The 15815-nt window shown below is 37.0% G+C and overlaps 1 protein-coding gene across 5 annotated transcripts in view; it reads left to right on the forward strand.

Annotated features, from left to right (window-relative positions):
- The window catches only part of JAKMIP1 (janus kinase and microtubule interacting protein 1), a 209735-nt gene that overhangs the window by 148347 nt on the left and 45573 nt on the right, over positions 1-15815 (forward strand). For all 5 annotated transcript variants that reach the window (XM_023506113.2, XM_031942708.1, XM_031942709.1 and 2 more), the window contains 5 exons: positions 2972-3100; positions 5289-5417; positions 9246-9329; positions 12020-12082; positions 15340-15438. In XM_023506113.2, coding sequence (XP_023361881.2) covers positions 2972-3100; positions 5289-5417; positions 9246-9329; positions 12020-12082; positions 15340-15438 — 504 coding nt within the window. The remainder of the gene's footprint in view (positions 1-2971; positions 3101-5288; positions 5418-9245; positions 9330-12019; positions 12083-15339; positions 15439-15815) is intronic.

A 15815-nucleotide genomic window follows, 5' to 3' on the forward strand; every position in this document is an offset into this window, starting at 1 on the left:
AATTTTGAAGGAGATTAAGTAAAGATATTGACTTCCAAGAATGATGATTCTTGCTTTTGGTTCTAGTTCCTTTGCCTCTTGGAATGTTGTATTTCATGATCTCTATTCCTGCAGTGTTGCAGCTGCTAAGTCCTGTATAATCCTGATTGTGGTTCCCTGATATTTGAATTGTTTCTTTCTGGCTACTTGCAGTATTTTTTTCTTGACCTGATAGCTCTAAAATTTGATTATAATGATCTTTGGAGTTTTTATTTTAGGAACTCTTTCCTGAGGTCATTGATGGACCCTTTCAATGTCTATTTTGCTCTCTGGTCCTAGGACATCAGGACATTTTCCTTAATAATTTCTAGAAAGATATTTTCCAGGTCCTCCTTTTGATTATAAATTTCAGGTAGTCTTCTGAAACTGTCTTGATCTTTACTATCACCACAATAACTTTCTATGGTCACATGCTTCTTTTTTATTGTTTTTTTGCTCATCTGTTTTTGTGTCCTTTTCCCTTCCTTTTAGATCTCAGCTCTATTCCCGGAGTGCAAGGAGCATTGTTTCAGGTGTCTTGTGCCAGTAATTGCAGACCCTGGCTGTTTACCTAGTGTTGTACAGATGTTTTCCTGAGGCCCACAGAGAATTCTCATATTCAATAAAACAGATGAGAGTGGGGGTGACTAGTGCTGCTGAAGGCTATAGGGTCTTGCAGCTTAGCTGGTGCTAAGCTAGAGTGCTAGTGTCTAATGTGTGCTGATGTCAGTGGGGTGTTTCTGCCCTTCCCCATCTTACACTGGGTCTTGGTGTTTGTCTGTTTCGTCACACTCAGGATCTTCCGCTGGCTGGCTCAGGTGGAGCTTGCTTCCTGTCCTGGATTATGCTTCCCCATTACTTGAATGAGAGAGATCTTTCATGCAGATTTTCCAAATTTCTTGGATTCAAAGATTGTGTCACCTGTTTTCTGCTGCTTCAGGATATATATTTGAGGGCACTAATTGAATCGTATTGGAGGTGAAAATGAGAGTTACTTTGATTTATTGATTACTGTCCTATTTTGACTTTTGGAAGTCATTTTCTGGGATATTTTAGAGAATACCATGCTCTAGTTTATGTTAATCTTTACAGTTTCATTCAATTTACATTCTGTGTTTTTGTTAATGTTATTGTTCAGATACATTTATTTATTTATTTTCTCTAGCTTGTACTTGAAACATTGGGGGCTTAAATGGAGTTAGAAACAGAAAAAAATAATTTTTGATAAATTAGAAGCTACCTGAAATGACTTTTATCTCAATCTTTCTGATTTTATTTTTAGATTTAGGGAATCTCTTAGCTGTCTATAAACTAGATTAATAATGCTAGTCATTAATATCACTTGTGCACATGCTTTTGGGAGGCATGGAAGAAGCTCATCATTAGATCTTTAGACACCAAGCATTTTTCTTTGGATTCAACTAGCCATGAAAGTTATTTAACATATAAAGTGATTGGAAATCATAGATACTTGAATTATTACAGTAAGAGGACTTGAGAGTGTTTTAATGATAATAGTGGCCAACATTTATATAGTGCTTTAAATTTTATCAAGTGCTTTATATGCTATCTTACTAAATCTTTTGATGTCATTGCTATTATTATCTTCATTTTACTACTGAGGAAACTGAGACTGAGATATGAAGTGACTCTCTTAGCTAACATAGGTCTGAGGCAAGAATTGACCTCCCATGTCTAATGCTTGTTCAATGATGCTCTCTGGATGGACAGGACCTGAAAGGATCCATGATGCATCACTAGACAGATTTGGGAAATAGGGCAAGTCAGATTTATCCAGCAGACAAAACTAATGTTTTTTTCAATAGCGAAATCTATCTGCTGTGTGTTCCTTTTTTGAGTATGGATATTGTTCTAGCCAGATGGCAGAGAGGACAGCGTGCTGAGTGGGGGGTTAGGAAGTTATTGTTGTTGTCAGATTGTTTCAGGTGTGTCTGGCTTTTCATGACCAATTTTGGCTTTTATTAGTAAAGTTACTGGAGTGGTTTACCATCTCCTTCTCTAGCTCATTGTACATGTGAGCAAACTGAAGCAAATAAGCTTAAGTGACTTGCCCAGAGTCACAAAGCTAAGAAGTGAGAAAGATCTGAGTTAAAATCAAACTTCTATCATATACTACTTGTTTTATGTTAGGAAGTCACTTAACTGTGTCTGCCTTAGTTTCTTCATTTGTAAAATATGGATGATAGTTATAGCACCTCTTAGCTTGTTGTGAGGATCAAGTAAGACAATGATGCAAATAGGAGGGAGCATGTCTAGTTTTTAAACACTTTGGAAAAGAACCCTAGTCATATAGTGTAGTCTAGTGATAGTGATATAATAAATAACATGTAATATTTTTATAATATATGTGTGTGACATATATATATATATAAAATATATATATTGTATATAGCATATGTAAAATATACATTACATTAATAAATAAATTATTATTTATTATAATAATAGAAAGAGACATTGGATTTGTGATTCCATTAGAATTAGTGAATTTCTGATAAGGGAGTGTGGAGAAAGTCAGTGCCTTCTCTGCAGTTTTTAATCTTAGAGAATTGTGTGGAAGTTCAGGTGAGTTGTCTGGATCACACCCTGCAGATGTCAGGGGTGAGTCTTGAACACAGATCTTTTGGGCCTCAAGGCCAACTCTGTCTTTATGCCAGGCCAGGACATTTCGCTTAATATTATAAGGTTTGCCAAAGGCCCTTCGTTGCAACACACTTATGAGGTAAATAACCTCCACATTCTTATCCATATTTTGCAGAAGTACAGACTAATGCACCTAGAAATTCAACTATTTGCCCACAATCCTTCAGCTTATCTGTGTCTGAGGGGACTTTCTTTCCTGTGGCCGGTCCTAAGGCCAGTGCTCCTAATCTTTTCTGCCTCTCTTCAATGCAGTGCTTTGTTATAAGAACGTGCAATTTTAATTTTGCAGAAGCATGTTGTGGAGACATTTTTTGGATTTGATGAAGAATCAGTTGACTCGGAAACATTATCTGAAACTTCCTATAATACAGACAGGACAGATAGGACACCAGCAACACCAGAGGAAGACCTGGATGATGTAAGTAGTGTGTGTGTGTGTGTGTGTGTGTCCTTATTCATGGACTCAATCCAGGGAATGACTCATTTCTATTTCTTATTGTTGCTATTAAAAAGTCTTTCATCTCCATTTAAAAAGATTTAAATATATAACAGCTAGTTTCCAATTTGCTTTATTGAAAAATCATCATTGTTCATTAAGGACATTTTTTATTATAATCAATTGCATAATACTTTGAAATAAAGCCTTTCTATTTCATGGATTATTCAATAGCCCGGATTGGGCAGTGAGGGTAATGTGTGGAGAGTGCAGAATATCTAGCTTGGCTTGGGAGGCTACGACTGTTAGCTTGAGAGTTCTGAGAGGCAGTCCACAATAAGGCCAGGGTTAATTTATGGAGAGCCCTGGAAGTGGAAGGCCATCAGATTGCCTAAGGTGGCACAAAGCAGTTCAGGTCAAAAAACAAAACAGGTTAAAGCTTCCAATCTGATCAGCAGCAGGATTGAACCCCATCAGTGACTGCTTTATTTCCAACCTGAGTGAGATAGGGAGTCTCAATCATTGTCGTCGTCGTCATCATCATTTCTTCCTCCTTTTCATCCTTCTTTTCCTATTTTTTCTCTTCTTTCTCTTCTTCTCTCTTCTTTCTTCCTCCTCCTCTTCTTCCTTTTCCTGCTCTGCTTTTTCCTTCTTTTCCTCTTCCTCCTTTTCCTCCCTTTCCTTTTCTTCCTTTTCTTCCCTTTCCTCCTCCTCCTCCTCTCCCTCCCATTTCTTTTTTATTTATCTTTCTCCTTTTCCTCCTCCTCTTCTTTCTTTTCTTCTTCCTCTTGCTCCTTTTCCTCCTCCTCCTCCTTCAGTTTGATGTATCAATGTATTTCAAAAATTTATAGTAGATCAATGAGACCTTCCAATTTACTTTCAGTTTTCCCTTTCATCTTGGCATTTAACCTTAAACTACAGATCTTCTTCCTAATTCTGATACAATAAACTACAATGATTGAGAAACAATAATAACTCACCATCCTCTGGTACTTTAAAGGTTGAAGCGTCCATTCTTCACAACAGAGCTATGGACTTAATAATAACCATTATTGATTGTCATTGTTGTTGTTCATTCTTGTTCAATTCTACATGACCCCAAGTAGTTTGCAATTTCTTCAACATGTGCCCATTTTACAGATGAAGAACTGAGGCAAATAGTGGTCATTATCTGAGGCTGGATTTGAACTCAGATCTTCCCAACTCTATGCCCAATGCTCTATTCACTATGTCACCTAGCTGTCTCCAACAATAATATCTAGAATTTATTAAATGTTTATAACGAGCTTTACAGATATCTCATGCAATCCACATTACCATTATTATCTACATCTTACAATAAGGAACTGAGGAAAATGGGGATTAAATATTTGCTCAGGGTTGTACAGATGGTGAAATGGTGAACATTGAGTCCAACATTCCCAACCATAGGTCCCGATTCTCAGTGGGCTCTCAGAGTTATTCTGTGAAGAATATAGCACGTGTAGCAGCACCTTCGTTTCACTTTAATGGAGGATGGGGAGGAGCAGAGAAATGAAGCACATTGCTCAACATTGCACAGCTCCTAGAGGTCAGGGGTTATATGTTAGAATTCACACCCAGATTTTCTGATCCAAAAGTACAATAAATACTGTCTCCATCGCACCATGTTCTAGAATGTTAGTGCTCACCCAGGCTTTGTAATATTTAAATTATCATCTGCTGGTTCATTTAACCAAGTCTCTCCCAATTAAAGTGCTGAATTTTTGGAACAAGAGGTTTGGCAATTGTTAATGCTGTAAAGTTACCCATGTATATATCCTGTAAATAAAAGGCTATTAAAAAAATAAAGTGCTGAATTTTCCTCATTGCATGAGGGTTTAAGCTTCCTATACATACAGAGAGGTAACGAAGCTACCAGCATCTGTGGAACGCTTCTTAAAGACTTTTTCTGTGGGAGGATGCAAAAGGTGGAATAAATGAGATAGGAGTTGTAGTTATAGGTAGGAAAATGCTGACATTTGCAGCCAAACTAAAGGACAGAGACATAGAATTAGAAATGAAAAGGATCTCGGGTCCTCCAGAATAACCAACATTCCATTTTATAGATGAGAAAACTAAGACTCATGGAAATTGTTAGTACCAAGTAATGGCTTCTTTTTTCCTCCTTTTCCCCTTTTGTTCTTTTAAGACCACAACCAGAGAAGAGGCAGACTTAAGGTTTTGTCAGCTGACTAGAGAATACCAGGCTTTGCAGAGAGCCTATGCTTTGCTTCAGGAGCAAGTGGGCGGAACCCTGGATGCAGAGAGAGAAGCCCGGGTAAGTGGACAAGTGCTTTGTGACAGTTGGATCATGGTTGAACATGAAGGCAGATGGAGGATTTGCAGGTGAGTGGGCTGGCTTGTCACAAGCAGCTTTTGACATTCATCCAGCAAGCGTTTAAAACCATGTAACCTGGGCAGAGCCCTGGGTGGGTTTGTGAGTGGAGGCGACATTAAAATAACTCAATCCAGTGCAAATGGAACTTAAACTTGAATGCTTTCATTATCTTGGGGGTGCTGGTGGTGATTATAAAGCGGACATGAGAAGATTTTTCTAAGTTAAAGCTGCGGTGCATTAAGATCATCTGGTTTCCCAGATGGGGAAACTGAGATCCACAGAAAATTGATTTAAGATTGCAGAACTTGGCTAGCTTTGACCAGAAGATTCATATCGCAAGATTTCCTTTAATCTGTAATATGTCTGCAATGCCTTATACATCTTTACATCTTAAAGCTTTGAGTAAATGTTAGTTATTGTCTTTATTACTGGTACTTAAGCTACAAATGGTTTAGAATATTCAGAACTTATTGAAACATTTTCCCAATATAGAAAGTAACCTAAGAATCTTACCTGCATATAATGAACACAGAAATAATTGGCCACATAAATGTTTATTTCACCATAGCTTTGTAAATCCTACATGATGTTGATTTGTTTAAAAAAAATCCAGAATTAAAAAAACGAGCATGTTAAGTAAAACAAAATCTTAGCACAGAACAGACATTATTTCATATCTAGTTCAAATTCTTATCCAGTTTAGAAATGTTTTCTACAACATTCATGAAAGAAACAAATTCACCTTCAGAATGAATAGCATACGTCACAGGCTTTTTGCTGCATGGTTTGTTCTGTTATTCAGTAATTCAGTCCATTTCTATAATCCATTGAGCCACTGGATCTATAATCCAATAAACCATTGAATAGCATTGCTGAAAGTTCTTGATTTTGATGCCCACTTCACTTCCGTGTAACTTCTATCCGATGATTCTAGGTCTACTGTCAAGAGCAACCAAAATCAAATCTCCTTCCTCTATTAGTTCTTCATATATCCTTTCCCATTATTTGTCTCTGGATGCTTTTTTTCTTGTAGGACAAATTGTCTCAATTCTTTATATGCCTTGTTTTTCATATTCCTCACCATCCCTGTATCCCTTACCTGGACATATTCCAATTTATCAACAGCCTTTTGAATTTGGGGTCCATAGTTACTTGAATTTCTAAATCATCAGACAGCACACTGTCTGAGATGGAGATCAACCAGATCAACCCAGATCACTCAGATCAAGCCAGATCAGGGGTTCTTCAGATTCTGATGTGTCATAGACCCTTTTGACTATCTCGTGAAACTTATGGAGCCCTTCTCAGAAAAGTGTTTTGAAATAATTTAAGAAAATGCTGAATTTCAGTTTGAGGTTAATGAAAATATCAATGTATTTTTCCCTAACCTAACCTTATTGATCCCATAGTGGACAGAATGCATCCTGAGGCTAGAAAGATCTAAGTTCAAATCCTGCCTTAGATGCTTACTAGTTATGTGACTTCAGAAAGTCATTTAACCTCAGTTTGAATCCGTTTTCTCAGCTGTAAAATGGGAATAATAACAGAACCCATCTCCTAGATTTGTTGTAAGTTTTAAATGTGATGACATCTGTAAGACACTTAGCACAGTGTGTAGAGCAGACTAAATGTTAGTTATTATTTATTTTCTTTGTAAAAAAAATTAGGAGACAGCATAGGATTAATAACAATGATGACTATAATAATAATGATAATATCTGGCATTTTATAATGCTTTAAGGTTTGGAAATCACACTACATATATTATCCCATTTGACATACAACTTTAATGGAAGTCAGATCATATATATATATATATATATATATTCACATAGATGTATGTATATATATATATATATATGTAATATATTTTGAAACTGAAATCATGGCATTAATTTTGGATGTTATTATCATTCCCTCTGTATGTGTGTATGTGTGTATGATATCTAACAGCACAGAGAGACAGAGACAGGGTCAGAAGGGAATTTTTTAGGGAATAGGATTGTCACATGATCTCATAACCTGCAAGTTGTATTTTGAACCTAGGTCTTCCTAACTCCAATTTGAGCGTTTGAGGTAGTGCTTTTCTTGATGGAATTTATCACTTAATAATTATCTATCTCTTGAAGGCTCCAGGGCACCTAGAAGCAGTGTTTTATTTTTTACAAAGCTCATTTCTCAAATTGCCTGTTATATAAATATTGCAAGTTTCATCTCATTTTCTAGGTGAACTTGGAGAAGCTTAGAGAATTTGCACTGTGCTCAAGATCATGTAGCTAATAAGCCACAGAGGCAAGATTGAAAATGAGATCTCTTGACTCTTAACCCCATTTTCATTTCTCTATATACACATGTATTTAAAATAAAAAGCAGAAAACATTTGGAACTAGCAAAAATCGAAAAGGATTCTCTGTGAGCAGGCTGGCAATTTTCTTTCTCCTTAATGCCATTTTCCTTTAACCATATTGAATGTACCTGGAAGCCTTTTGCTTGGGTTGCCATAGGGAACTCGGCTGTTACACTGCCTTATGTAATTTAATGTTTTGCTCTTTCAAAAGCTAATCTCCTCTCCTGGAGTTTGCTATAGATCTGTTTTGTACTCGATTCTCTCCTTTACCACATGCACCTTTCAGAAGGTCTTTCTTAATGTGACTGGGAAATCCAAACTTTGTACAGTCACGTATATGTGAGTATTTTCATAGCAAACAGACCCTAGTCTAGTAGTCCCTTTCACAATGGGAATCTCTTTTACCATATTCCTAATAAATTTAGTTCCAAAATAGTACCCACCCTCATAAATTTATAGTCTATCAGGGCACCCACACAGATGTCTTTAGCATACAGTGTTCCATGATTAGTAAATCAACAAGTTGCTTTCATTAGGTGATTGTCCAGATTTATTATATGCCATGTTCACTAATCACCATCATCCTACACATATTTTAACCATTAGAGGAAAGTTTAAAGATGTAAATATGAATAAATGGATGGATGAATAGAGAGTTATTCAGACAGATAGACAAACAGATAGATAGGATATTTATTAAGTGATTACCATATGTCACAACTCTGACCCCATGCTATGTCCCGGGGAGGTAAGTAAGTTCAAGCAAGCAAGCTCATCCCTGCACTTGAAGTGTTTATGTTCCATCAGGAGAAGAAAACACAGGAAGGGCAAGTGAACAAAGATGGGGAAGAGAAAGGTTTCTTTTTTGTGGGTAATGATAAGGTAGGAGATACTTGTCATGCTAAAGAACTGCAATGTAGGCTGAGCCCCATTATGATAAGAGTGAACTCTTACCTTTCAAATGAGAGGACGCATAGGTGGGAAATGATTTAAAAATACCAAACAAAGCCATCTTACCCATGCAAGAGGATGAGTACTTATCTGTATAACAAAGAGAGCAGAAAAAAGATGCAGGGACCATGACAGAACACCATTTGAATTTTAATGATCATTGTGGAAGTGAAAACTTCCACAAAAAAATGTGTCACATTCATTTATATAATCAATTTATATTCTTGTATATCCTAATATATGAATCTTATCTTTCTGTGGGTTTATTCATAATGGGGGACAGAAAGAAATATTAAATACTGGGAAAGCTGATATAAATTTAACCTATGAATGAAAACAATTGCAACATTCTTAAAAGCTAAATTCCCATTTACAAAAACCCTCAAATAACTCTTGCCTTTTTGCTATATCTTCCTAAACTTACTTACTTCATGGTAATGAATTGCCCGTGTTCTGTTTTGTTATTCTAGACACGTGAGCAGCTACAAGCTGATCTAATTAGGTGTCAGGCCAAAATTGAAGATTTGGAGAAATCACTAATTGAGAAAGGACAGGTAAAAAGTTGCATGTATGTGTTTTCTCTGTTTTATATTTTTCTCACTTCAAAACTACTGCTAACTACATGGCAGGATGCTATTATTGATGTGATTTAATATTAACTTAATATACAAGGTCACACAATTGGCACATCAGAGGTATTGTAGCAGTTTTCTGGTCCTATTCAATACATAAAAACAATCCCCCATTAGTCTCTCCTCAAAGAACCACATGGACAAGGAAGCCATGATCGCTCAAGGCTTCCCATTCTACTTTTGGACAGCTTTAATGTTTAGGAATGTTTTTCAAGGAATCAAGCCCCAAATTGGCCTTTTTATGATTGTTACCCATTACCCTTCCTTTTGCCCTTTGAGGCAAAACAGAATTAACTAAATCCTTCCTATGTGTGACAGCCCCTTCAAGTCTTTTATTGTTACTTTGCAAAACCTTAAAGAACAAATTAATTCTTTTGATGGATTTGATGCCTTTTACCATTCCAATTGCATAAGATAGAATACTAAAGTTTCAAGTCTTTTACAATCTAGGGGGAGGGGTGATCAAAGACCTACACAAATAATTATGCTTTCAAAGTAAGTGCCACAAATCCCTTGTGAGGGAAAAGAAAGCAATATTCTTTCACAGAGCAGGGGAAGAAACAAACAGGCTTCCATGAGAAAGTGAGATTGGATCTGCGTCTTGAAGGATCAATAGGATTTGAATGGAGTTCCAATTTTAGGTAGAAGTTATAACATGAACATAGACTTGGGAGTATGAGTGTGTAGACCATATTTAAGAATGGAGAGTCATCTCTTTTGGGAAAGGAACTAATGTTAGGTAAGATTGGAAAGATGATTTTGACCTTTAATACCAGGATCAAAAGCTTGGACTTGAGTGGCTGGGTATTGGGCATCCACCAAAAAAATTTGAATTGGCAAGTGAACGAAGACAGTAGGGTAGAAAGGGCCCTGAGTTAGACGTGAAGGAATTGGATTTGAATTCGAGCTTTGGCACTTTTTAGCTCTGTGACTTTGGGGCAATTACACTGAGTTTCAGTTTTCTCATCAGTAAGGTAAGAATAATCATAATATTTATTCTACCAACTTCTAAGAATTGTTTTGAGAAATTGTTTGTAACTATCAAAACTCTACACTAACACAAACTATTGTGGTTAGAATTATTCCTTTTTATATTTTCTAGGGTAGAATATTTCTTTCATAAAATCGATATTTTACAAATTGAGGGTCACTAGTTCTAGGTTGATCCTAGACTTAATTTACTGGGTTACAGAATCTGCCTATTTCTTTTAACATTTCTTTACTACTGATAAGAGTGTGGCTCTTTTCTGGCTCTTAGGCCGACTTTGGCAAATTGCTAGCTAAATATGTGGAATGATTTGAAGGACCAGAATTGTTGGGCTGTGTCACAGACCTCACCGGGTGGCCAGGTGTGTGATACCCCAAAAACTAATCTTGGGAATGATTGTTTTATCCAGAAGGTCAGTTTTAAAATATAGGTCATCATAGAGGTGGTCAGAAATTGGTAGGTATTAATATTTAATTGTCACCTAAAAGAGAAAGAATTATGAGGCAATACTTTGAACAGATAGGTATTTTTCCCTTCTGGAAAAGTAGAGGATAGAGGATATTGTCCAAAAATATAATCTAAATTAGTAGGCATTTAGGTTTGTATGTGAAGGACCCTGAGCAGCCAGAGGGTAGGTCCTGATAGTCTGGGACAGCTGATCAAAGACTCAAATCATCCTCTCCCTAAATTTTTTCCATTTTCCAACAACCTTCCACCTTCCACATTTTTTGCCATAATTTCCCCTCTAATCTCAAGTCCCTGCTCTACTGTACGATAGCCTACAGCTTGTCTCCTTTTTAAATCCCCCCTGAGGAAGCATAGGAGGAGTCTAGATCAGCAATGATTTTGATATCATGGAGTGTAATAATTTAAAGCAAGGTTCTTAGAAAAACCTGTGATATTGTTCTAAGAACAAACTAGAAGGCTAGACAAACTACCAGCTGGGTGGAAGTCAAACTGCTGTGGAACTAAATCAAAAGAAGGTAACACAAAGATAGGAGGCCAGCCAGGAAGCAAGAAGGAGGAATGAGGGAAGGTCAGCTTGAACGATATGTTCACATCCATTAAATGCTGAATGAGCCAGAAGCCTTCCAGCCGTGTTAGGCAGGTTCTTTAATGAAACCTTTGTGGAAAGCAGCTATAGGTCAGAATCTCATGGGAAGGTATGGATGGGTCTCGGGAAGGAGCCTCTACACTATTAATGTTACTGATCTGTCAAAGTTAAGAGCTGAGCAAAGAAAGGAAGGAAAGCCCAGGTAGATTCCCTTTTATAAACGTTTTTGGGACCTGAAGCCACAGGTAGCTGCTAGTTATGTTTATCATGTTGGGTTTTTTGGGAATATATTTAATTTCCCCAATGAAAGGCCCCCTAGAGAGGAAATCCTTTTTACTAAAAGAGGTCAGTTCCTCTTCTACAAACCAGGGCACTGAGAGATGAAGCGCCTGCCCATTCACATAACCACTGTACTGGCAATATTGCTTGAACTTTGCACTTCCCGACACTGAGACCAGCTCTGGGCCTATGATGTCTTATTGTTTCTTACTGTTTTCTGTGTAAAGTATAATGGCATTTGATTAGCTTGTTTAAACAAGTGTGAGTATATTTAATCTTTTTCCCCCTTAGGACTCTAAATGGGTTGAAGAGAAGCAGCTGCTAATTAGGACAAACCAAGATCTGTTAGAAAAGGTATGTTTTCAGAATTCTAAATCCATAGAATCAGCTCTATTATTTATAAAAGATTTACTCTGATGTATAGTAACTAAGGAAACACAGAAAGCAATATACAAAGAAATGCAAGGGAGGGAAGGACTCCTTGAGCAGAAACTGAAACAGCTTTTCCAGATGAGAATGGAGGACTACTGGGCTGTGATTTGGAAGCTCTATCTTCTGTAATCTGGCCCTGCCCTTAACTCTTTGTAAGTTAATTTTTTTCCCCCTAGATCTATTTCCTCATTTTAAAAAATAATGGGGTTTTTGTTCCGTGATCTGGATAGTCCCTTCTAGATTTAAATTCTTCAGGTTTATAAACTTATTGTGTTCATTTTCCTTTGCAAAGATTCCCCAATCTGTTTTACTCCCTTTTTATTCTTTGTTCTCAGCAAATTGCTGTTATTTCTCTTACCAGTCCACTCATATTTACTAAATACCTACTATCATCATGTTAATTGCTACAGGATGCTGAACTCAGTTACCTTTGGGCATCCCATAGGAGTAATCTCTTCCTTGCTTATATTTAAGCCACTGATGAGCTAGAATAGTTCCAAAGGAGTGGGACCAGCCAGATGAGGGAAGGGGAGCCCTGACAACTGCAAATATGTCAGTCAGTTGAAAGAACATGGAAATGTTTAGCCTGGAGAAGAGAAGACCCAGGAGGAACATGATAGCTCAGTCTTAAAGCTTTGAAGAACAGCTGTGCAGAAGAAAGTTTGAGTTTGTTCTGGTTGGCTCCAGACAACAGAAATAGATGCTGTGAGTGAAAGTTGTAGGAGGAAATATTAAGGAAAGAGGAAAATTTCCTAACTTGGTGGTATCCGAGACAGGAAACCATTGGCTTGGAAGAGTAGCTCCTGATGACTGAAGTCTTCAGTGATCGATAGTCAATGATTTAAGGTGATCAAAGATCATTGTAGACTGAGGGACTGCATGTCCTCTTGTGATAGACAAAAGGTTTTTGTTCAGATGCGGGTTTCTTAATGAGCATCTGTGGGTCTCTGGTCCTCTGATCCTAAAGGAATCAGGGGTGGAATCAAGGCCATCAAGAAATAGGATTTAGAGATAGATGTGAATTGCCTTCATATCTCAAGTCTGGTCATTCTTCACATGAGAAAACTGAGACTAGAAACGATCAATGGTCAGGGTTATATATAGGTGAATGATCTGGGGTTGAAACCAGAATCCTCTGAGTTCAAATCCAATGTGCTTTTACTGTACAACCTTGAATAACTCAGGCTAACAACTTCAAGGCTTTAAGTTAAAAGATTTCCCAGTAGGAGCACTTATTGCTTACCTTCCCCTCACCATTTTCCTCTTACCAGGACTTTCCCACAAAGGTTGAAATCAGATCGAAAGCTCTAATCTTGACCTTAGCTTTGGCCCTGGGTTTCTGATCAATGAAAATGTGGTCCCTAATCAGAGGATTAAAAATACATTGGGATAATGTTATAGTAGCAACTTGGTGACATAAGCATATGGAAATACGTTGATCTGAAAATGTATTTTCTTTCTCCTTTAAATTGCTACAAAAACCATTCTCTGTGAATGGTAAAATCTGCTTTCTTAGGAAATGCATGAATTGAGAACTATGGTGATACATTAGCCTTTTAAGTGATAGGAATTCTATTTAATATAGGTCGATAATGTCATTAAAGAAAAATGGCCTTTCTGTAAGTCCTAAGTCAGGCCTCAGAAATGAAGGCCACATATTGGGCCACATATGAAATAACATGGCATTGAAACTTTTTTAAATGAGTCTTGGATCATAAATATACTAGGAAGCTTTTTTGAGCTAGAACTAACAAAATGGGAATTTTAAAAAGGACACAGAGAAAATGTGACATAGGAACTTAATAAAATTTTTTAAAAGGAAGTTTTGATTGAAGACGAAGGATTACCAGCAAATCTTCCTATGTGTATGTGTATGTATATATACAGGAAGCTATTTCAGAACTTTACAAGAACTGCAGCTGCAGTTTTTTCTTCTCCATCATATTTCTTAGACCCTCTGAGTTTCAAGTAGACAGTATTGCTGTAGTCATATTTAAAAAAAAAAGCCATCACAATGTCCAACCCTTTGCTGATGTCTTTGACAAGTCCGTGGATGATGGACACACAGTGGAGCGCTTACCTCTGTAATTCTAGATTATAGAATCATTAATTTTAAATAAAAACAACAGAGAAATCTCTTACAGGAATTCAGGAAGCTGTTTGAGTTTAGAGTTTTGAACATACCCTATCCAAAACCATGATGGGGAGTATATTTCAATAATGAACTTGACCAATCATTTATCTTCATTTCAACTATTCAACATTTATTTTCTTTTTAAGGGCTCATTTTCTTGAGGCCATCAGACAGCACCATGTGTAGAGCTGTGGGGCTAGAGACGTAAGGTCTCTATGTCTCTAGGGGGATAGTCTCTAGCGCTCTTACTAGCTACATGACTTTGAACAAATACATTCTCCATCTGCCTCAGTTTCATCATTGCAAAATGGTGATACTGATAGTTCCCAAGGTTGTTGTGAGGATCAAAAGAGATATTATGTATCCAGTGCTTAGAACAATGCCTGAGCATATAGATATTTTATGAATGTATATTCCCTTCCCTCTATTGTATAATGAGGGAGTTGACTTAGATCATAGATTTTTGGATTTGGAAGGTCATATTCAAACGTCATTTCCCAAATGAGGAAACCCTAACCCTAACCCTAACCCTAATCCAAATGAGGAAACTCCACACAAACCCACACAGCTAACAATAGGAAAACTGAGCTTTGAAGCCAAGTCACCAAATTCTAGAACCAGTATTCTTTGCACTGAAGTTCCTTGTGGTTACAGATGCTATAATCCCATGTGAGATACTCTACCTATACAATCTCCTCTCCTCTTTTTTCCACACCCCAGTACTTATTTACTCTGAATACTTAGAAGCCCCATGAGGTCACTTAATGGCAATAATTCCCCATAACAAAGCTTGAAGAACTCAATTCCTATTGCATTTCCTGGAGCTTTCCATTTGAGTCACAATGACTTGCCTTTTTTGGTTTATTTGATACCTGGATTTCCTATCCCCCAATTTAATGCTTCCCACCTGTGGCCCTGGGCCCATTTTAAATAAAAAGCAAATGTTATGATCTTGAGCTCTCTTGGTGTCTTGGGAGAGAAGACATCCGGTGACCTTCACTGACCATAATGTGCATTAAAACGAGTGTTTCATATTTTCCTTTAGATTTACAGGATGGAAATGGAGACGAGTCAGCTGAAGAATGAGATGCAGGATGCAAAAGACCAGAATGAGCTGTTAGAATTCAGAGTACTAGAACTGGAAGTAAGAGATTCTATCTGTTGTAAACTCTCAAACGGAGCAGAAATTCTGTTTGAACCCAAACTGAAATTCATGTAAAGTTCTCTGCTGTCTAAAGCATGTGTAAAGGGGAAATGTTATACTTTTTTTCTTTCCTCTGTATGTTCAGAATAATTTCACTGCCTTAATATGTTTTGGAGAGAATGCTCATAGAAGTATCTGAGGATGTAAAAGAGCTAACCTATTTATTGCGTATAGCTTGTTTTGCACTTAATAAAATAATTTGTTTTTGCAATATTTTGCCTTTTTTATTTGTGTTTCATTTCCATAACTACTCCTTTCCTGCATGTATGATCACCTGGTATGCAAACTACAGACTTGGAGAGTAGCACTTTTTCAAT

The sequence above is a fragment of the Sarcophilus harrisii genome, chromosome 6 (assembly GCF_902635505.1).
Source record: "Sarcophilus harrisii chromosome 6, mSarHar1.11, whole genome shotgun sequence".
NCBI lineage: Eukaryota > Metazoa > Chordata > Mammalia > Dasyuromorphia > Dasyuridae > Sarcophilus > Sarcophilus harrisii.